The 25,008-nt window shown below is 40.8% G+C and overlaps 1 protein-coding gene across 1 annotated transcript in view; it reads right to left on the bottom strand.

The window, feature by feature from the left end:
- Positions 1–25,008, bottom strand: part of pdzd8 (PDZ domain containing 8) — a 44,180-nt gene that overhangs the window by 8,346 nt on the left and 10,826 nt on the right. Inside the window, exons 2-3 of the mRNA XM_080782831.1 lie at positions 21,901–22,026; positions 16,748–16,850 (exon numbers count right to left, since the gene is read on the bottom strand). Of these exons, the coding sequence (XP_080638957.1) occupies positions 16,748–16,850; positions 21,901–22,026 (229 nt within the window). The remainder of the gene's footprint in view (positions 1–16,747; positions 16,851–21,900; positions 22,027–25,008) is intronic.

Genomic DNA, 25,008 nt, shown 5'->3' with positions numbered 1-25,008 from the left:
TGACATTTGAGCACCACTGACATAGCAACATTTGCTATGATTTAGACGTCATTTTTAGAATCGAGCTCAGCTCTTAATGGGTTAAAGACTTAAGACTAAAGGTCATTACACACTGGCGAATTAGCGACGCGATGTGAATAAGCGATCTGAAAATGCGAAATATTGCATGTTGCAGTTCGCCTGCGAATCTCTGCAAAATACGACACCAGAGCGAACAAATAAAGAGCGAAAACGGTCGCATTTTCGCACATTCGCCACTGATGTGGAAGCTTGCATGGACTTCAATTGTTTTTTTTTAAATGCTAATTATTCGCACGAATATATCGCGTCGCCAATTCGCCAGTGTGTAATGACCTTTAAGAGTAGGCGATCTGTCTAGAAACAAACAAATGCAACTAAGAAATAATGCCATTTTTACAATTGATTTTACAGCACAAAGATCTAAAATGACAACAAAATCAGACCCGTGTGAACCGAGTGGTGCAACTCCCCTCTCTCCCCCCACCCCCCTCCTCTCTTCTCTCTCTCTCTCTCTCTCATTAGCAGGCAACAGTGCAGCACTAATACTATCTCTCTCTGTTTCTGGCAAAGAGCGCCCCTACTGGTACTCAGTCATACTCGTGCTCATTAATACATAAATACATACATACATACATACATACATACATACATGAACACGGACATTGCTGGTTGTAGGAGTGGTTGCACCACTCAAAAAACATAATATGTTCATTCACCCTAGTCTAGTTCAATATGAGGCTAAGCATACAGGAATAAAATTAAGGGTGGGGGGCACTTCCATTACAAAGGGGTAAACATCCTCTTTGTGTTGGAGGAGAGAGCGGTGTGTGATCTAAATCTGGGTCCTTTTATCTGAGAGCGTTTGAAAGCGGTGAGGTCCACTTCAATCCACCCTGTACTATCAAGGATGCACTGGTCAGTTACAAACAAGGTGAGTCTACAGCAGAGGTACACTTTCCAATCTGAACATCGAAGAACAAGGATGGGGGAAAAACAATGACAGAATATTTTGATCTATGACGATGTAAACACCAAATATCTCAAAAGAAAGGTAAGATTGTACAAAGGGTAGGTACTGTATATTAATGAACCTCACTGAAACTCCACAGTATGAATAAAATCCTTTTGTCCACCTAGGTTATCAATGCCCACCAATCTAGTACACAACACATAGAGGCATTATGGTATGTCCACAAGATTCCACATCATTCAAACAACAAAAAAGGCAAGACACAGAGTGGTGGAAAAGATGAATCCTGTCGCACATAAAAACAGCACCACTGAGCAGCAATTAGGAATGATTTGCAAGGCTGAATGCCTACTAAAGAGCAATTATGGCCAAGACGAAGGGTGAGCCACAGGGGGCAGCGTGGGCCAGAGTCTGGCCAATGATGAAGGCAAGCAGGTCTGTTGACAGTGGTGTAAGCCAGTGGTTCTCAACCTGTTAGTCGGGACCGGGGACCCAGGGAGGTCCCCACTTGATTTTTGGGGGTTTCCAAGATAACACTAGTGAAGTAGTGAAAATTGAAGGACGTTTAAATTAATGTATTTAAAGAAAGAAAGAAAGAAAGAACTGCATCAGACGTAATCAACAAACTATACCAAACTATAAAAAGAAATGGTGAAACATTGGTCAAATTGTCAAATAATGAGGCAACAGTGAAAAAAGCTGATCTACAAGCTCACAATGCCTGTAGATCGGATACAATATCTGTGGAACCGAGTCAAACTAAGGGCACATTCACACCAAGATGTTTTACTGAGATTAAAACAAATCCTGGAGCGTATTGTCGGATAGTGTGCTTCGTTTGGGAAGGTGTGAAGGCTCATTCGAATTCTCCAGCGGATCAAACAAACAAATTCTAATCGTTGGTTCGCTTCAAAGTACACCAAAATAAGGTTCAATATACATGTAGGTCGCTACAGGTTGCAGTCGCTGTACCGCACTGTTGTGACGTAAACAGAGTTGAGCCAGAAGGCAAAGCTCTCCGTTTACAGAGCAATCTTCTATCCTACTCTCACCTACGTATGGTCATGAAGTGTGGGTCATGACCGAAAGAATAAGGTTGTGAATACAAGCGGCCGAAATGAGTTTTCTTCAACGGGTGGCTGGCATCTCCCTTAGAGATAGTGTGAGAAGTTCAGTCACACGAGATAGACTCTGAGTAGAACTGCTGCTCATTCACCTGTAAAGGAGCCAGCTTAGGTGGTTCGGGTATCTGGTTAGGATGCCTCTCGGGCGTCTTCCTAGGGAGGTCCTCGACACACGTCCCACTGGGAGGAGACCCCGGGGCAGACCAAGGCGCAGTTGGAGGAAACACATCGACTCACTGGCCTTGGAACGTCTCGGAATCCCCCAGGAGAAAGTCACTAATGTTGCTCTGTAAAGGGAAATCTGGAGCACTCTGGTGGAGCTGTTGCTCCCGCGACCCGACTACGGATAAGCGGTTGAAGATGGATGGATGAATGCAGTGCACACAAAATAGCAAGTGAACAAAAATGCACTTGATAATTATTATAGTAGAGCATGTTTATGTATTTGATAACTTCTAACGCAAGTTATTAACTTTTTATGACAATATTATTATTATTATTATTTATTAACGAAATAGGAATAATTATAAACATAATTATTTACAGCTGCCAAATGCATGACTTTCAAAACGATGGCCTTTGTGGCTAATAGGCATAGCCTATTCCCCTACCCCAGTCCCATTATTAATTATCTGATGAAGGTGGCTGGTGGTTAGCTTAGGTTAGAGAGTGTGGGTATGTGTGGGGTGGGTGTGCATACTGTATATATGCTATACATGCATTACTTGCATTGTATTTCTTCTCATATACTTATCCAGATTATGCTTGGTTCTAACATCATACTCCTTACTATTTATTCTATTTATTATTCTGTATACATTACTGTACATACTGTACATTTGTTCTGCATTTATTCTCTTATTTACTGCATTACTGTATTGCACTTCTGGCTAGATGCCACTCTTCATTTCATTGTCAAAGTATTTCTATACTATGTGCAGTGACAATAAATTGAATCTAATCTAATCTAAATCTATTTCAATGGTGGCATTCACCAAGGCAAGGTGGAGTTTACTAGCCAGCTCAATGACCAATGTGGTTGGTTGGTCAAAGACACACAGGAATAAGGAGTAGGAAACTAGACAGTGGGTCAGACCAGTCCAGTCGCTGTAGTATTACCGTAGAAGTGCACACCTCTCACTCAACTCTGATAAGGTAATAACAAGTGCGCACCGTGACCGCAAGCTATGATCCCGTTGTCACTGTGCGAGGATGTCCTTTATTACATTATACGTGACATTTATTTTGCATCAATATAATATTCATTCATTTTCAACCTCCTGGCCAGGGTGGGGACACAAGGCGGCGGGGGGGTGGCCGGTGCCCAGCACCAGCAGCTACGGTATGTGGCTTAACTACTACGCACGTACTATGCACCTCAATTCGTTTTTTGTGAAATATCCTTTTGTTGCTTGATGATTATGTTTAGCTTTGACCTGCCACTCACGTACAGTATCAATGGAGTGATTGATTTTCCACCCTGAATTAGAACACAAAAATTCAAATATTATGCAATACACAGCACACATTGTAACAAGACCAGTCTTTGTGGTCTTTTAATATTGTGGGAGATGGTGGGAGAAGTGTACAGAACACCAACTATTGACATTTAATTATGTTACCGTGACAGCATGAGGTCTTACATTTGTTGTTTGAGTACAGTATGTTATTAGTCTGGACTGTTGTGCTCTCGTGTGCGTCTGCAGGTGCGTCATAGCACTGGCATACAGAGCTATCAGTTAACGCAGGGGTTCCCACACACAGGTACCCCTTGGGGGGAAGATGTTTTTACAGGTACCCCCTCATCCTCGCAACACGGAATGAATGCATCTCTTTTTCTCCACATTTCTCTCCCTCTATCTCTGTCCTCACCGCTTGTCTTTCTTTGGAGATGCTGAGAAACTGTCCAAAGTCAAATTAAATTGAATGTAAATATAATATTGCCTAAGAATGAAATGCACAAAGACATCTAAATAAAAAACATCAAACTCTGGGAACAGGTTTTCTGACAACAAAACACTATAGTAAGAAACCAATTATCAGAGAAATTATTGTACAAACATCCCGAATTACATCAAGGGTTGAAAGACAAGCAGGCTGGTCACCAGTGAATGTTTGTATGTACAGTATGTGTGTGTGGGTGTACAGGTGACGAGGGATACTAGTTGAACCCGGTGTGGGGGTGAAGACAGTGGTTGTGTGTGTACACTTGTGAGGGCTAGCCTTTGCCTCCACATGCTGCCTACACAGCTCTGTCTCATTTTCATATGAAGACACACAAAGCCATTCTTCTGTAGTGCAAATATCGCTCCCGTCCTCTGCCACACGCACATGCAATCCCCCCCCCCCCCCACAGCTCTCCAACAGATCTCCAATGTATTAAAGCTTATTCCTGTCTGTTTCATGCGTGTGTATACAAACCATGAAACCATGGCCCAATCATTTGCATTGGCTACACTTTCCTCCCAAAGGCTGGGTGCAAGTGATGTGTGCCTGCTTGAAGCCAATTGATTATGTAGCTGTGCCACTAATGCTAGCTAGCCTAATGCAAACGGCACTGTCAAGTAAGTACTACCTGTATGGAGTCTGTCGGGTGGAAAAACCCAGACATACAGTATGCATGGATTAAAGCAAAAATAAATCTCACGACTGAAGAAGTGTGTATGACCCAGTCCTATAATCTGATTTGTGAAACCACGCAACATGCTTCCATAGAAGACATTCTGGGTATGGAATCCAAATTACTGAAATCAGTCATCATGACAACTGATTTGACTTGAATCCATGAGCATAAACAAAACTGTTACTTTTCATGATTCAAATAGCAGATCTACAAGCTCAAAACGGTGTTGCTTTGCGCCACATTTCGAGCTTGTGGATCTGCTACTTTTGATGCTTGTGTGACATGTTGTGTGGCCTCGATATGTTGCCACGCCTGCCGTGTTGTCAAGTGATGTCAAAATCACAGCGATGGGGGTGTGGTTTGCATAATCTTTGGTGGGAAGAATAGCCTAGAGTACAAGCGCTTCATGTGTGCAATATGTCAAGTGATGTCAGAGACATTATAACGTGCTTAGAATGATGATCTCACACCTTTAACCCTCAGTTTGGACTGTGGATTTTGTGTCTGCTGCTCAGAAGTGTGCCTGAAATCCAAAATCTCAAATAAAATGTAAAAAAGAATTATAATAATTTAAAAAACAATCTCTGCCGCCCTCTACACTTTGGTGAGGAAAGTAACTGTTTGGCAACTTTCCCCCTCTGAATGACACCGTTTTAGTCTTTTACGGTGGAAATTTCTTCAGGCTGAACAGTGGCGAGCAGAGTAACCTCGTTAAGATTGACCGAGAGAACAAGCAGCTCTCGATTCCTTCTCTCCGACACGAAAAACAAACATCAAACGTAGCAACCGTGAATTGCCCAGATGTAAGTATAGCAATTCACCATCAATTTCAGCAAACCCAGTAGTCCTTTTATCTGCGCTGCAAACAAAGCTAGCAAATGAAAGGTTAATATGTTCAAATGGCAGCCAAGTACTGCTTCAGATGCTTTTTGTTGTTTCCCTGTCATTTTAAACATAGCACCCAAATAAGAAAACAGTGGAAGAGTTGGGATACACACACAGAATAAGGCTTTTAGTTTGATTAAGCCATCCCAACCACACAAATTAAAAATCTGTTTTAAAAATTAAAACATCTATTTGTTTCTACTATTTATTTAACTCGGAAGTTACCTTTAGGACAAACACTTCAATTAGATTTAGAATTATTCAATACAGAAAGTGCACCGAGTATGTCTTAAAACCAATAACATGAATATACAGGCTATACAAAATGGATGAGAAACCGATGTGGTATTTGTTTCTTTTTTACATTTTTATCCTTTTTGTATCCCTTTTTTCACCCAATGTCAATGTAATCCTGGGCGCTACACTCCCTTTGCCAACCTGGGGAGAGCAATGGACTAACCTCATGTTCCCCTCAATGCATGAGGAGTCCAAGCCACTTATTTTCACCTGACAGGGGGGAGTGGAAGAACACATTCCAACCAGTTCCTTTCCCCTCCATCTGGTGCCCTGGCTGGCCAGGGGAGGCAGTTTAGAGACCAGGATTACACAACCTTTTCACCATTGAAATATTATAAAGGTTTTTTTATAATATCAAAACGTTTCCGCTCTGTTTTCTGGACTGGTTGTTAGACGTCAGAGCTCTGAGCAACTACAACAGCTTCAACAAAATGGTGATTGTATGTGCAAGAACTCATTTGGACAGTTTCTCAGTAAAGAGGGCAAAATGTTGGAACTTTTTGCCTACGGATCTAAAACTAGAGACAGACGGTAATGTGTTTAACAGAGGACTCAAACTATAGTTGAAATCAAATCAACTGTGCTGTGTGCTCATATGAATAGACTTATCGGAATGATTATAAGTCTACTTTTGGTTCCCAAGTTAACATATTGGGTTTGATTTTGATGATTTGTTTGAGTTTTAGACTAGTGTTGCTCTATTTAGAAAATACTCCTGCGGACAGATGTTGGAAATGAGCACTCGTGCTACTATACTTTCATCTGGTTCATCCAATATGATGTCTATGTCAAATATACCAGTATAAACATGACATAACATATGTAATTAAATGTAATGGATGAGAGTATAGTGCAAAGAAAATAAACATAAAATATCTTAACAACTTACATGTGCAAAACTCAAAAATTAAAGATACAACTAAACACTGTATATATCTCAAATAAAAATACAGCTACAGCACTAGCTGAAGAAGCTAGTAAGATGTGGTTTGTTTTCTGAGGGATGGTATGGGAGCCTGCCCTGCTCTGCTGTTGACCCGAGTAGAACAACAGTTACTACTGTTGCTTGGCTGAACTGTGCTCTCCTTTCCGGCAGGTCTAGGGGGTTGCACGTACAATGGTGGATGCCAGTTGGGACGAGCAAATCCTTTTCCTTGTCACTGCGCTGCCCAGTAATCTAATCTAATACCACATGTCAGATCGATTTGTGTATGGTTATAGGGTACAAGTCCCTGCGAGGCAAGTAGACAGCAATTCGCTGCCACGTCCAATTAGTGGCATCATTGCAGGGGGCGTGGATGGCCAGTGGCCACAAAGGTATCACATGGGTACAGCTCAGGTTGATGAACGCGCACGTTAAGAAAATCACAAGTTCCAAATGTGTAAATCAAGGTTTTGAGGCCAGACAAGTTGTACAGCAATACCATATCATATCCCCATTTGTGATAATTCAGTACCATTTTATACACATTTTGAACGGCTCACATCACTAGACAAGTAAATGACTCAATATTTGAACAATGGTACAATCTATTCCTGTTTAATAACAGTGCTTTGTAGCAAAGCGGAAGAGCAACTGGAAGTAACTAATTAACAAAGTCTTCCATTTAATTGTATTGTTGGACATTTCTTGAGCAAAGCTCAATGTGAAGTTCCGTTTTCATGCTCACATCCGTCATCTACTACGATTTGAATTTTCAAGTTGTCTTTATATCATAGGAGGCAGGTTTCAAAAGCATTAAAAACAAAGAGTTGTTATGGAGACAGTGGCAAACAAAAAGGGTGCTTTGCCATAATTTGCACTTGTATACAGCTATAGCATGACACTCACCCTCCCATCATCCACTCAGTCCCCTTGTATACAGCTATAGCATGACGCTCACCCTCCCATCATCCACTCAGTCCCCTGTGTGTTACATTTGCATTGTTTTGATGAAACAAAAGTCATCTCTCACAAAGCTCACGTCATATCTTGAGCTTAAAATAATAAAGACGAAAACCAGCAAGAGGGAAACACAAATATATCATCATCACTCTCGTGGAGAAATCTTGTATGTCCAAAATTTGCCTTCAGGTCTTCAGGTCCCTAATTAAAATAAAATATCTACACTCTTGCTTTGTGAGCTTGTGGGTCAGATATTTGTGCTACTTTTATGTGACACTCATATACAAACATACTGTATAAAATAAGTCAGAATTTTGCGTACAATGAAAAGGAAGGAATAGCACATTTCCTCCTTATCACATTGGCATTTTCAATGTTTTGGCTCCTTTGAGCACAAATGCTAGTGCAAATACTACTAGCATGGCTATCTCCTTCTTCAGTGAACTTCTCACTTGATAGCGCAGTCAGGGTCCGTCGAGTGCCTTTCAGCTTATAGTAAACCCTGCACAGGCAGCTGACAGATTAACCCTTTAACATTTATGCAGTATATGTACAGATTGGGACTTGTGTTGGAGGCAAAAATGGCTGTACTTTCTCTGGCTCGAGTGCTTTGAATTAATATCTCGTCTGAACTTGGCCCTTAGAACTCAATCATTTCTGCTTTTCAAAGAAACCAGCTCACATAAACCCTCAGTCAGGGAGGAGGGAAATACATAAAAAAGGTTTTATTTCATTTGACTCCCATTCTGTGGTTAGACTGGTGCAGTACATCTCGAGTAATTTTACTTAAGAAGAAACAGAAACCACAAATATACTCAATGTTGGTATAAGTGAATATCACGTTGAATATCACTTAGATGGAAGAGAAAAACCAGATAGTCTATCTAATAGGGGCTGACGGATCCTTGCAGAAAACAAAACAATGGGTTATTAAAAATATTATTTCTGAGATTGCAAAGGGGTCAGGAATACATGGGAGTACAATAGTACATTGAGTGGTTATACTTTAGCTGACAACAGCAGAGTGTGTGGCTTAGGCTACTGTTCAGAACATAGCAGAGGACTAATTGTGATATTAATAAGCATATTAACCAGAAATAGGACGTAAACCAGACAAGCTGTCAACCTTGACTGACATCCAGTATGACAGCACATTATACACCCGTGGTGTGTATGTCCTGATGGGAACACGCAGAGCACTCAAGAGCATGGGGCGGGGGGCACTAAATGGCTTCCATGCTCTGGGTTTTGCCTAATTTCTTATCAATATTGGCATTATTTTGAGATGCTAGTTACAATTCTCAGGAGGTCATTTGTGCTCCGATGAGAGACGCCGCCTGCGGCATCAGAAAAAGGCATTCCAAATGTAAATGGCAGGAAGCCTGTAATATGGCTGTCGCGTGGTCCGTCATGCACACGTTGGCACGTCAATTTTGTTCCCTCTGAGCTCAATCGATCGCCACATAGTGATTAGGAACAAATGCCTTGTGAGATTCAGCGCTCATGTCTTTTGATCTCCTTTCTGCCTCACGGCCAGGTGTGGCAAAACAGAATTAGAGAGGGCCATTTATTTGGCTCTGCTAGGAGGAAATGGCTGGCGATTGTGACACTATACTAGTCAATTAGTTTGCTGGGAAAACAGACAATGAGCCTTCCTTTTGGATAACACGCTGTGTAGTGTGTAACCACATTAGGTTGAGAAATAAAAGCTGGTTTTAGATTGTGATTCTTCAGGTTAAAAGTATGTTCAGAGCATGTGCTGTAGCTTCTTCACCCTGGTCGCGTTAAAGTAAGTGCAAAACGTGAACTCGAGCAATAAGATGCAAACACAATACATCAAATGGTAATAGCAGAATAAATGTCTCACAGGAAGCAATGAGGTTAAAAAAACTCTGCAAAACTTGTTTTGCTCGGGCAAGTGCGAAGGATGTGAGATGGGAAAGAGGAGCATTCTCTTCATTAGCGGAACGCCTTTCAAGGAGAAGCCAGGGCGGACGTTCAGATGCACGTAGGCAAGCCTGAATGGTACAACAAAGAGTAGCTGTGGGGGAGGGGCAGAGTATTCACTGATCACTCTGATTGACACAGGAAGTGACCGTTCTGCCTCTCCAAACCAGCAGCCAGTGAAAATGCCAAGGGCCAAATTGAAGATGCTGTGTTTAAGTGTATGTGTAGACAAAGACAGGGAAATGGAAATATACCCATTAGTAAGGCATCTTCTGCATGACATAATGGCTTTTATACAACCAATAAACACATAGACCCAAGTCACCCAAACACCTATGTTGTACTGTATGAAGCCGAGTGGACAGAGAGGCCACATGGGAATCGGAAGGTCACCGGTTCAACCTTTGGCTCGCCCGGTCTATGTGTCGAAGTGTCCCCCAGCAAGACACTTAACCCCTAACTGACCCCCAGGTGCTGCTAAAAAAGTCACCCACCACTGCACCTATATAGGTACCCAATTGTAATTACAAGTCTAATGGTTAGGATGGGTAAATGCATGAAGGATGAATTTCATGCATGTGCAAAGATGCATGATTATTATTAGATGATTTTTTCAAATTCATCATGCCTTCAGAGATGCTTTTCAGTTACTCCAAATGAGACTGGGCTACGTGAGGTCTTTCTGGTCTATAATAGGATGCTATCTCCTCACGCTGGACTGTGGATGAGGCAAAGCAGAGGGAACCTGCTGGTGAAAGCAAGGGGTGACTAAACTCAGCCTTGAGTCTCAGAATCCCATCCGAGAAAGAATCATGTCCACTGAACACTTAAAGGAGTAGTTCACCCTAAAATGACATATTTTCTATCAATTACGCACCCCATGAAGCCTTGAATTTATGGAGATCTTTTAGTTTTTGTCCCATTCCTAAGACATTAATTTGGTGACCAGCGGAGGCTCTAGTAGGAGTATTTAGGGTGCACGGCAGTGGCGTCAACTCCGTGGGTTCAGAGGCGCGACTGAACCCCCTGGCATTTTGGCAAAGGCGCGACTGAACCCACTGGCAAACCACTCGTACTTTAAATGGTACGTCAATAAGCGACCGCCACAAAGCGACTGCTTTACTGTTTATCATTGATCATGTTGAAATGTTGCTGAAACAATTTAATGTGTTTTTCGTTGTGAACTGAAACACTGTGTTCATTAACAAACTGTAAATAAAGTACCAACCGAAAAAACAAAACTCGTTTTTTTTTCCACCGCTGGGGGGGGGGAGGGGGCGTGGCTGCATGAACCCCCTGCCGTTATAAGAACTTTCCGCCACTGGTGCACGGCCCAACACAGACACACAGTATAAGTTTATCTACAATATAATGACTCACTCTCCATCTCTATTGTTGAGAGATGGAGAGGTGGGTTTTAAAAGGACAGAAAGAATCTGTTAAATTGAACTCCTAACCACCAAGGTTAAGCAGTTCTTTAGAAAGGAGGATTTCCGTCTGCCTGTGTCTGGGAAACTGGAGACTTTGGGGCCCAGGGCCATGAGAGACCACACACACGGCAACAAAGAGACAACATCCTCTGGTCAATAGGTTATTCACACAAAGTACAAATGAGGAAAGGAAACTCGGACTGGAGGCTACATCCAATCTTGTTACAAAATATGGAATTGTGCTGCTGTTGTCGGTGAGCGCGTCCACACACACACACACACACACACACACACACACACACACTGTCAGGCTGTCAGAAGACATCAGCAGCACTCAGGGCAGATGATGGAATCGGCAGGGCAGATGATGGAATCAGCAGGGCAGATGTGTAAACACGGCTGACAGAGCCAACCCTAACCGCACCCCACAGCACACCACGTATCATTACTAAAACCACAGCCTTACACTGAATTGGGTAAAGGCTGAATTATCGTATCTCACCGGTTTTCTCTCTTTTTATTTTTGATGCATGTACGCATAAGTTGTAGGGTCAAATATGAGCTAATGGGAGGCAGTCTGGATAAAGGAGATCCCTCTTCCCAAACGATCAATACAAGGAAGGGAAATCCACCCCACGCCATTTGTCGGCAGCATGCTGTGGCCTTGATGCAAAACACCCACAGTGAAAGCCAACAGGACACAAAAGATAGAGGGTATGGGAATGTATAAAGTAGGTGGGAAAGTGAGTGTCAAAGAGAGTTTAACATCGTTTAATGCAATCAGATAGAACTTTTCTGTTTGGATGTATATGGGCTGTCAAGGCTAGAAAGTAGTTTATTGTCACTCAGTAGGCATAATTTCTGGGTATGATAATGATGTCACGCGCATGCCCTCTATTCATGATATAAATATGCACTTATGCTTAAGGTATTGTACACAATTATAATTACTACCAAAGCTGCTAGGACCTTATCTGGCCGCAGACATGGTAGACAACACGCGACAGTAACTTAAACTTTAGTTTTTGTAGAAGAGGCAAACTAACATTGTTTGGGCCATTTGCTTTGATTGAATAAAGTGTTAGTGTTGATTATCGTGTATTAATATAATTATAGTAAACTAATACTATTATACTAAAAAAGATGAGGATCAAGGTATTAATCTAATTATAGTAAACTAATACTGTTATAGTAAAAAAGATCAAGATCAAGGGAAAAGAGACCTTTTTACAATAATGTTTCAAGTTTACACATGTATACAAATAAACAGGCCAAAGGCATAACATTTGTTTGTCTCTTCTACAAAAATAAAAGTTACTAATCACGCGTGCCAAGCTGTCATTCTCTTGTATTATATCGTGCTTGTATTATTTATTTCCCACCACGGAGTAACCTCACGGCAGACTATCGAGCATCTTCCACCTCGGAGGAAACTCTGGTAAGGCCGGCAGTGTCGGTAGGCCAATCAGAGGCAGGCGGGGCGTTACCATGTCTATGCTCAGACGTAGAAAAGATAAACGCGTATTATCACTGGCCAACTACAGTTGCACTGGCAACATGGCCATACAAAGACCATCATTCAGCATCCAGTGATAACACTAAGCAAATAGAATGAAGGAGGGAGTTCAATTAAAATGCAGTCCCTGGCTCTCCCTCCGTTCGATTCAGCACCAGTATTGTGGGTCTATTGTGTGCGGACCCTGGAACCAAACAGGAGCACGCAGCTGCAAGATGTAGCTCTGAAGCCAAGCCCTGACAGGCAGGCATGTTCAAGCGGTCCATTCAGGAGCAGAGCTGCCGTGCCGTGCTACTCCAGACAGCAGGGTTTGCAGCCTACGGTCTGCACCAGAAAGACAGCAGGTCACACTAGTTCAAACGAGAGAACGTTCAAGAGTAGCAGCAAAAACATTAACATACATCGTGTGTGACGCAGCGTGTTTGAGAGAGGAGGCGAGGGCGTCTCATCTCCGGCAACCACGCTCATCTCGGGCTGGTGGGGGATGCGGTAGGAGATGGGAGAGCAAAAGGGAGAGTGACCTTTTCCAGATGGTATAGCCTTTAATCCATGCAACAGAGTCCTGCTGGGAACACAAAGACTGGAGAAGTCTGATAAATTAGACCCAAATGCCATTGTATATCTGCGTTTCCAGGTGCATATTAACAAGAAGGCACTTCAATGGCTTTGAATTTGGCTGCCTTCAAGAGGGGCCACTCTGGCGGCCATATTGGTTAAGTGGAAACAGTCACGGCGATCTTCAATCAGTTGAGCCTTGGCCCGAATTCTGCTTCTATGTTCCAAACAAACACTTGAAATTATTTCAAGAATAGAATGGCACAAAATAAATAAAATGCCCAATTATAATCAATATGGCCATGACACCACACCAGGTGGACAGCTGTAGTGTTGCGCTTCAACAAGTTGACATCTGCTCTATAGTTTAAACAGTCACTACACTAGTATATTAGCCAATAAATGCCTGACAGCATGTCGGCATAAAGATCCTGTCTTCACTAAATATGATCTGGTTTTCCGTATTGATAAAAGCATGTCTGACCACTGTGACCAGTCATGGTGTCTGCTCCATGAAATATAACGCCCAAAAGATGATTTGCTGTGAATCACATGAAAACAGTGAGAGTGACCTGTGATTCAAAATAGCATATCTGTCACATCATCAGCACAGAAAGTAACCACATGGACCAGAGAGCTAATGTATCACTGCCACCTGCTGGAAGAACAAACAACTACTTCAGACTGATCATCCATTGAAAATATATTACACAGAGCAATTACATTTCTCAATGAAATTCAAATAAACTTAGGCTTCCACAAATGTCATTCATAAGCGCTACAGAGTAATTAGGTTTGACATTTTCCTCTCAGATAGTCATTAGTCACATGCAAAGAGCATTGATGTGACATGATGATGTTAAAATTTGTAATATATTGCAATTAGAAAAGGTTTGCTTGAGTGGCCTGGTGGTTTTCTTTGCTATTCCAAATGTCACGAGAGAACATTGAAATGAACATGAAGAGGGAACAGTCATAATTTGTGTCAAAGCATCAATTGATCTGGCATTTGACTCGGAAGGTTTGCTTTACACTGCCAAAGCATGTGAACACAGCTTTATAAGCATCACCACCAAACACTGACACTAAAATAATTATTTTTTATTATGGCCTATCCACATTAAAATACCCATTTGTAGTAGGGAGGTCAGGTGTAGCGATCAAGTTTGATCAGAATAATGTATGCATAAGATAAGACTGCTAAAACTCTTCACTGATCCCCAGAGGGAAAAGTTAGTGTCATAGAAGCAAGTAAACAGTAGTGAGAATGAAACAACATTTTGCCCAAACCTGACCCGACACGACATTTCCGGGCCGGGCCTAAAAGGTATGCTAAATAGTAGGGCCATTCTCGTATTTACAGGGGAACCAGAGTCCATTCTGGAATCAGTAGTCATTCAACAGAGAGTGCAGGTCTTAAAGTTCTCATTTGGGAGTTGTTTTTGGTTGTGAAGCCTGATGGTTACATGCTCAACACCCCTCGAAACACATGTATTGCACAGAGCACTTACTGCACTACAATCAATTCTATTTGTATATATCACATTACAGAACAGATTGACACAAATTGCTTCACACCGTTGGATGGAGAAACAGCACTCTCTCGGTTACGCTCCGAGACGTATATCACTCTCTCTGAGAAGTAGCGCTCTCTCAGCTATGCATACTGTAGCTGTACATTCTCAAGATAATTCATTTTAGACTAGTGTGGTTTAATCTGTGGCTACATGAAGTTAGCAACCTAGCTTTTAGCTAGGGCCGGTGTGTGAGTGTGGCAGAGAAGGGTGGAGGACAAACCAACGTCGTCTCACATAGCTTTGAAGATAGCTGGGGGCGCACTTGTAAAGATTTGGCTTTTGGCGACTAGTTTTAGAATTACCTAACACCATGCCAAAATTCATAAAGTAGTTACCAATTGCAAGATTGTTATGATTTTTTACATATTAAATCCCAGTTTATAGACATTTTAGCTCATTTTACCCACCGTGGACGCCATCTTGAATACGATGCCTTTCAGGTTGTTCATTTTTCCTAAACTTATAGTATGTTATTTAGCACACCCAATAGTAACAGAATCCATTGGAAAATCAATTTTATCAATTATTTTGGTTTACAACCAACGCGTTTGCACAGCTTTTTGAAAACCTTATACCCATACCTAACACCACCAAAATTCAAAAACTAGTCACCAAGAGCCAAATTATGGTGATTTCTTACGAGTTCACCCCCAGCTAAGAGGAGCAGATCTAAAAGCTCTCTCAACATGCCATATTGCAAAGTGTTGTGGGCTTGTAGATTGTCTATTTTGATAAAAATGGAAAATATTGTAAAAAAAAGTTTTATGATAAAAAAACTATCAAACTAATGGTTATATAATTAAACATATACAATCCCATCAGTATGAGCACATTACTACATACATTCTAGGGTCAAGTGTAGATCTTAATCGTCCAACATTCGGCCGCCAAGGACAAGACTTTGGAATCATCATCGCATAGCTGGACTCATATAGCCTGGCTAATAAGCCAGTGATATTAGTCTGGCTTATTAGCCAGGCTAGGACTCATAGGCTTTCATCACCTAACCACCACTAACATGCAGAACCAAAACAACCTCAGAACCAAACTGTTTATGTGGTCCGTACCTACCTAGTAAACTAATAAGAGTCAGTTCAGAAATGACGTTATGGTTGGAAAATATGGGTACCGTAAATGAGGTACCGGTAGTAAGGGCACTTTAAGCAATAAACAAGTTGATGAAAATGTCAACACAATGGAATGGGGGCCATAATAAATATATAAACTAAAAAGAATAGCTATATATATACACACACACACACACACACACACTTTATGGTTATTCTTTATATTTTGGGAAAAGTAAATAATGATATCCTGTGTAATGAACCAACCTCACAGAGAAACAAACATACCTGGCAATAACAAATATTCAGAGTCTGTAATTGTATCTGATTCTAAAGTGACAGACGTTTTGCTTTCCATTGCTATTTATTTTTGTAATATAGAACGCAAGTCAAGTTCACAATGAAAGCATCACCTGAGCAGCGTAGCCTGCAATTTTGTGTTTTCGTGTTCCAATCAATTAGAATATGCTTTGATCGGCTCTGATCCTGATCTGTCAGAATGGATTGTTGGGATATCCCTAATTGGTAGTGGCAACATTGCAGCGCAACCTTAAGTTCTGTGTTTGATACTGATCAATTATTCGAATTTGCCTTGAATGGCTCCAGTGCTATCTGTCAGATTAGATCGGGACATCCCTAATTTGCAGAGTCAACATTGATCCACTACAGTGGATTTGGTATTCGTGGTTGAGAAAAGTCCCTGGCTGCTGGAGATACAGTATCTTTCCACAAACCTAGGCCATGTAAAAAAGTCTTTCTTACCAGTAAATTATTTGACAATTTGCCATTCTCCCTCTTTAAAGGGGGAGGGGGGGAGTAAGTAATACATTGTTTGTGGTATAACACGCACCTGTTTAATGGAGCTGCGAGTCTTCTCTTTCCACTCATGGCTGCTGAGCTCCAAAGTGCAGTGGACGTAGGTCTCTCTCTCATAGGAGCCCAGAATGAACAGTCTGCAGGCACAGTAGAGGACAGGAGAAGAACAGCATTAAGTCTAATTCATGTTTTTTTGTTTGCTTGCTTGCATGAAAAATTGTTTAATTTATTTGAAAATTCACAATCACTGTATTTAGCAGCTGACACGCTTATACAGAGAGATTCAACAGACAGCTGACACGCTTATACAGAGAGATTCAACAGACAAAGGACAGAACATGTGATTCTGGTAATAAAGCCACTGATTATACCTACAGTAAATATTCTGAAAATGAAAAGCTACGTTTTTGACCACTGAATAAAAGCAGTCAAATCAGATCATATGTGAAACGCATTCTGTATCTGTACTAGCCTTGACTACATAATTACCACATTATTTTGTATATTTTGAGATCTTAATTGCATGCGATAATCAAATAATAGAATAGAATAATTATGTATGTATGTATCCGTAATTTCCATTTATCCGTTTCCCCGATATTGTCCCTTAATTCTGTTGGTAATAATGTGAATCCAAACAGTGATGCAGGAGCGTACAATTTATATTTATAATCAACAGAATTAAACAGACCTGTTATTGCGTGATAACTGATAATTAATACAATATAGAAAATATACCTATTAATTATACCTTATGGCTTATGAGACCTCTAACTGAGGTTTCCTAGACTTTTTTTTCCCTGTATTTGAGAGAGTTTCAGTTAAATGTAACAATTAAATTATCAGGTTGTTTTCAGAAATGATTGGTAAATTGTGTGGTGTAGCCATATGTGTAACAAATTATGATTTAAAAAAAAATATATATAATGGTGAACTAAAAGATGGATTAGTCATTAGACTTTAGGACAAATGCAAGACACTTGCTGCCCCCTGGTGCGGAGAGGAGAGAGTGCTCTATGACATCACCAGTGTAGCTGTGCATGCTTATAAAGCCTTGTGCAGCCCTGCTCTTCCTGAGGGAACCTCCCGAGAGCACTTCAAGCCATGGGACTGGTTTAAAAAAGGGCCAAGGTGTGCACTAATTCAGAATACTTAACAGTACATGAAAGGGCTTTGGCTTGTGTTAACCATAATAGTTTGAGTTTCCTCCACATTTCTAAAATAACCAACTCCCTTTAGAAACGCTAAAGATACCAGTCAATTTTATTAGTCCGAATTATACAACTTTCTTACATTCACCCAAAGCTGCTTTGAAGCTGTTATTTTTCTGATTGTCATATTTCCTGAATCACAGCAGGCTACTGAGCAATGCAATGGGCAGATGCTTCCCCCTGCTGGAGATTCACAGAATAATGCATCACCTACACAAGAAATATTGCAGAAATGGCCTATGAGTCTGTCTTTCATTTAGAGGGTTAGGGTTACACTAAATTGTCAACACCAGGCCGAAGGCATGGGGAGAGAGGCCTGTCTGTCTGTGTGTGTCCGTCTGTGAACAGCTAATCTCTGGCAATGTTGGCTTGACCGCAGCCAAACTCTGCACACACACTGGGTGCCAAAGCTGAGGCTGAGGAAGAAATGCCACTTGACATTTTTCAAATCAGCCTCATGGTGGTGCTATAACAGGTCTTTACATATAGCCTTTTAGAGTGCCACCAGGAGGCTGACTTATGTCCAACACTATTTTATTTTAGTCCTTCAGATTTTATCCAAATGTCAATCCTGGTGGAGACCTGTGCCCCGAGGGGCACTTTTCTAGTTAATTATCCTCTGACCGCTGACAGAAGAGTAGACCTTTTCTGAGAGTAAAAGCGACTCTCATAAAAAAAAGAACAAAAAAAGAATAAGCTTTCAGCTTGCTTGCCATTTAGAATACATGGTTTATACCCATTCTTCAGATGTTTATAAGAAAGGGACAACTAGAGAGTGAGAGGGAAAGTTACTGCAATGGGAACTAAGATTATAGGCAGGTGCGTGTGTGACATGGCAAGCTGCTCTAGTGGGGTAAGAGGGGATCCGTTTTCACCCGACACCCAGTGGTGAGTGAAGAGGACCAGAGCTCTGATCCTGCAGCAGGGAATTAGGCGGTGTGAATAATGAGTGGTTGAGTCAGATCTCAAAACACATACGTGTACATGCCATTTGGGAACACATACATGCATGCGGGGGCGGGCACACACACACACACACACACACACACACACACACACACACACACACACACACACACACACACACACACACACACACACACACACACACACACACACACACACACACACACACACACACACACACACACACACACACACACACACACACACACACACACACACACACACACACACACACACACACACACACACACACACACACACACACGATAGAACTTTCCATCAGGGTGTGGTCGGAGTAGTTAGTAGTTGGTTCAAAGCTGCCATGTTTAAATTTCCATTGGCCCAACAGCATGCTTGCCTGAGGGAAGGGATTGAAAAAACTGGAAAGGAGTGGGTCCTCACTAAGACAATGGGCTGTATCGTGTGGAATCTAGTTGACGTTGCGTTCCAATGTGACAGAGACAGATTAGGTTCCTTTACGGGAGAAGCAATGACATTTAGAGCTTTAATGGTTACGTCGATTAGCACAGCATTTTGTACAGTGGTGCAGCAAGGGCAATAAAAAGCTCTGTATTGTAATGGAGAGTGCATGGTAAGTTGGAACACCTTGGACATAATGTTACACCATCTAACACATACTGTAAAGTCCACATAAATACACTGTTCACTGTCCAGTGGCCACATAAACCAAATGCAAAGTACATTAATTGAATACAAGACGACAAGTTGAGTGCCAAGAACCAGCAGAAACTGGATACAAATTGCATTTTACATGCTAGACCTTAGCATGGCTCACACATTTATAAATAGCCTATAATAGTCATTGAATGTATTTGTTTAGACCCCTGAAATGGTTACCGAATATGCATTGCATATTCACCTCAGCATTTAAAGAAGAAATTGCCATGTTTTATTATTGTTGTCATATTTCCCATGCTGTGGGAAAAAAATGGTTGGAACAATGTTACTATACTAAAATGTAACACTGGAAATTGTGACTCCACAGTAATCATAGATTATTATAGGATTTGCAAATGCAGTTATAAAAGTAGTCTATGAGTTGAGTATACCTTTAACTGAAAACTAAAGCCTGATTTATACTTCATTGCGCACCATTGTTGTGTGCCAAAAATAGCTTCTACAAGCTCATCTGCTATTTTTATTCAAACAAGGTAAATTAAGCATAATAGTGATCAATAGTTTCTCTTCTTCCCATTGCAATCCCAGTGGGATGTTTTGCTAGTGTTTTGCTCATGATCAGTTACACAAAAGCTCACAGCACCTGACCTTGTAGATGGCCTAAGGACTTAATATGGGATTTGTGTTATTATAGCAAGGAGAGCCTTCTTTCAGATCATTTTGTTTTGCACAAATCAGATCATTTTGTTTTGCACAAATCATGTGTTTCCAACCAAATTTCAGCGACCAAAATTACGTTTTTATTTCTGTGTTTAAAGTTAAGCCTTTTCGTTTCAAAACACATTTTCTTTTTTAATAATCAAATAAATGATTATATTGCAATTTGACACAATTTGATGTGTGGAAAAACTGAAACTGGCTTAATAACTTTGTCTTATTATGATAACGTTTTTTTTTGTTTTCAGATACATTTCAGATTTTAACAATATACTCTGAAACAGGATTGTTCCATAGCTTTCTGAAGCATTGTGTCTTAGGACTTAAGGCCTTATGCCTAATTTATACTTCATTGCATGACTATGTTGCTCAATGAAAATTACATTTCTATGATCGAAGTATAAATCCCTCCCCCCCCAAAACAAATCAATATACCAGCATAAAGGCCCATGAACAAAGTTTTGAGACATGCAGATGTTTTCTGGATTACTTTAGACACTTTACCACCTATGACACCTGAGGATGGGTGAACATCCACACCTCTTTTCTTCAGCCACACAGTGGCTACCTGCCTGGATGGTATTGTTTTCACCTTGTGAGGTGTTTATGTCTGTGGACAGACTTAGTCATCATGACAGCATCACAACTGTGGAACATGCAGTCACGAAACTCTGGGTATGTAGTTGAGATCACAGCGAAGGCCAAGCTCCATAGGTGGAACTCAAACTCGGACGGTGTGCCCGAGAAAGTTTGTGGTAAACGGATACTGGCTAACTGATACAATTTTTTTCCATTAGCAACATGCTAACAAGCTTCCAGTGGACATTTCTCAGTAACCGTAGTGCCTAAAAAGTGATTTTCAACTATTTGATCTCTACCTGAACAAAACATTGTTTGGTGACACTGACACCCCCTCCAGTCACTTGTAAACAAGGTGTTCTCAGTTTCTAAAGTGGTTGTTGGGACTATGCACTGCTGATTAGCACTATTAAATGTTTGTTTGTTTGCCTTCAAGGAGATTCCTTTAATAGTTTAAAAGTCCTTCTCCCCCCCCCCCCAACTGTTCTTTAAGGTACTTCTACAACAAGTACATACTGTATTTCAGCCTGACACATTATGTCAATAGTAACATAAGTTACTACTATATTTACTACTATAAGTAAAGGTTGACCATGATATATTGAGCAACCCTTTTTTTCACCAAAGTCATGTCTCTCGTGTCATGTATTCCATTACACACCAGATACACCCACACACACCGATTTGGTGTCGCGGTCGGTGTTATCCCATCACAAGATGGTCTCTAGTTCTCTTTCTCACTTGTGTAATTAATTATTTCTTATATTATTTATTAATTATTTCTTTCTTATAATTATTACTTTTGTATTATTTTTTTGTTTCCTTTATTGTTATTGCCATTATCTTTATTAGAATCTGCAAGGCATCCAGTGTGTATTTTTTCACGGCACACCATTAGTTTAATTGGCTCCAAACGTTACAGGGAATGGGGGGAATTATGTTGGGGGGGGGGCTTCACGTAGGATGGGGCCAAACGCTTGCAGGACGATTTTCTAGTTTCTATTCTAATGAAGTAAAGTATGCGCACACACACACACACACACACACACACACACACACACAGGACTTCTCTTACCTGCTACATTCAATGAGGGTGACTTGGAGTCGCCCCTCCACCAGCCGGGTGTCCTGGACGGACAGGTCCAAATCACTGGCCGAGCCCAGCGGAGGCTGCACTTGAAATGGGAAGAAGGGTTTGTATCTGGAAGAAACAGAATAGCACTCAGTAAGCCTTTGCTACAGGAACTGATGATCTGTCTGTGCAGACAAATGACTTAAGGATGATTTAGCTGTATAGTTGGTTGGTGTTTAAATCACAGTAGTCACGGTCCAAAGGTCAATATTAAATGTCATAATTTGTGACGTTTTTTGATCGTCACACTTTCATAAGTACTTAAATTAAGAATTTAGACCCATGTTTTGTCTTTTTGGGGGGGTTTTACTAAAATCAGACGTCGGATAAATAAAATGTTGATATTACTCATTAAAATACATTTGTCATATATTTTAGGATGCGATACATTGCTTACTTCCCACATTCCTTTAGTCCAGTGACTGTCATCAGTGTGCAATTTGACAGATAAAAGAATCCTTTTGTTTTAAATAATGCAGGATCCAAAAAAAATCACTTCGTTGACATACAGTAGCATGAAGGCGTAAGCCTTGGTTATAATAAGCTGTGCACCAAAAATAGCCGATCTACAATCTCAGCCAAGAGCTGAGACATCTTTGATACTTTCGTATACTCTGGTGCCCAGAACTTTCAAATGAATATGAAATTAGTCCCCAAAACGACTCCAAGTCTTTGGAATACATGAAATATATGTAAGATCATAGACATTCTAATCTAGGGCTATTAACTTGCAAACATGTATTCACCAAGTAAGACCAACTTATAGTTAGTTGATTTAAAATGTAGGCCTATTTGTGTGCTCGTGTTGCGGACAAGTGACTTTTGTGCCCGGACAAGTGAATGGGAAATGGAAATCCAAAGGACAAGTACCTCAAAATGTTAAAGGAGAATTCCATACTAAAAGGCTTTCTTACCTTTCTTTGTAGTTGTTACATCCCCATCAAAGAGGTCCAGGTGTTATTTTGTCAAAATTATATATTTTTTGTATATATCCTCTTCATAATGTAAATAATAACCCAAGCGGCACACTTTACTACTTATTTCGATGGAAATAAGCGAATTAGCACAACACCCCATACATCCCATTCAATTAAATGCAATTCATTTAGGGCTTATGGTAGGGGAAATAGCCAATAAGGAGCTTTTGCACAAAATAACACCTGGACCTCTTTGATGGGGACATAACAACTACAAAGAAAGGTAAGAAAGCCTTTTAGTATGGAATTCTTAATGTCAAGCCCTGGTCCCAGGTTTGATTCTGGAGACTTGTGTTGCTTCCCCCTCTCTACCCTCAGTTTCCTGTCTCTCTACTAACCTATCATAATAAAATAAAACAAACATACCGGTACTCAACAATATGTATGGTCTTGTATTCCCACCTTCGTAGCCGACAATCAGCAAAACTCTCTCAGAGTGGTGTCATTGCTATATAACTGCCGTAGAGATCATCCGTATTTTTCAAGGCCAATACCGATATTTTGGAGAACAGGAAGGCTGACATCAACCAATTTGTTTTCTCCCTCTCTCAAAGATTCCGATGTCCATAATTAATGTACTGAACTCTGTACCCTAACAGGCATCTGATTCCACTGTCTGAGCGGCACATGCCACCTTTCATTTCAGTCATTATAAACCAATGAGGCTATTGAAAATTAGAACGAGTGCTGACAGACATTACACTATATAGAATATGTTATGTCCTTATAGGCTACTTGCATGGGAATTGTGGGAAATGTGCTTATGGGAAATGCAGTAAGTCACACACTTAAGCAAAGTCAAACACTGTGTGAGAGAAAAAGGAAATCTTAAAAAAGCTAAACCATATATTGGGTATTGAACATCACAGATAACTAAGAACAATGCAAGGACATTTTAAGGTGGAATTTCCCTGCAGTCTGCTGCTCAATAGCTTTATGATACTGCAGTGCCCTAACTGTACGACACCAGCAGTAAGGCATCCACAAAGATAGGCTAACCAGGAAATACTGTACAGAAATGTCAATATGTTTCAGTAGGCTAGAGTCGTGTCACATTGACAGCATGCAAATTTTCATCGGCTGATAAAGTTCCAGTTCTGTTATCACAAGGGAAATGCACAGGACTGCACAGGAAAGGCAGAAAAAAAGACTTGCCCTGCTGGGACATAATTAAAAATCCACTAGGGCTAGGCCCTGGGTATGCAGACAAATCACGTGACGTAACCCTGAATGCCCCAATCCCATTCAACCGTGACAGTCTGCCAGTGTCTTCACTGTCTTGTCCTTCAATCTTTTGACTCATTTTCATCAATCAATTTGATTCATGTCCCATGTATCCATATTCAATAGGCCCAGAAATAAGTTTCTATTTTTCACCAACAGAACAGAAATCCATTACATGGTTCTTCTTAGCCTGTGTTGGCAGTGGCACCTCATTGTGCAGATGAAAACTCTCAGGAGCATTTTTTTTTTTTTTTTTTTTTTTTTTTTTTAAACAGGCTCTGGCTTCTCCGAATTCACAGGATTTCATCATTTGTGAGAAATAGTATGAAAAGGTAAATTATCAAATGAACATATTTACTTGAAAATGTATTAAGCACAGCTGTCTATTTTTAGTAAAAGTGAAACTTGTCAGACCTGTGACTATTGGGTGTGGTGGTTAAACCAAAAGGATTGTCAGTTATGTCATGCATGTTGTTTAACAGCACAATGCTGTAATTTGTCTCCTGTTTACCTACCTGCGACTCCGGTGGTTTTAAATAGACTGTGGACAAACTATTCATATTACTGAATATACCTAATAATAATACATTTTATTTGTAATGCACTTTTCATTATCAGGGAATCTCAGAGTGCCAAAGCAGGGTTAAAAATGTCAAGGACAAAACACTATTGCGAGTGTGACAGTAGTTACACTACAATTTAACACAAAAAGGCTGCCTTCCTAAATAAATAAAAAATGTAGGCCTGTTTTAAAAGAGTTCAGTGTCTGCGGTGCTCTTAAAATCGCTAGGAAGGCTGTTCCACAGGCGTGGTGCTGCCGAGCAGAAGGCCCGGTCCCCCGCGGTGCGTA

Source organism: Protomyctophum bolini (assembly GCF_963924005.1).
Source record: "Protomyctophum bolini genome assembly, chromosome: 14".
In the NCBI taxonomy this organism is placed as follows: domain Eukaryota; kingdom Metazoa; phylum Chordata; class Actinopteri; order Myctophiformes; family Myctophidae; genus Protomyctophum; species Protomyctophum bolini.
This window is presented reverse-complemented; position numbering and strand designations above follow the sequence as displayed.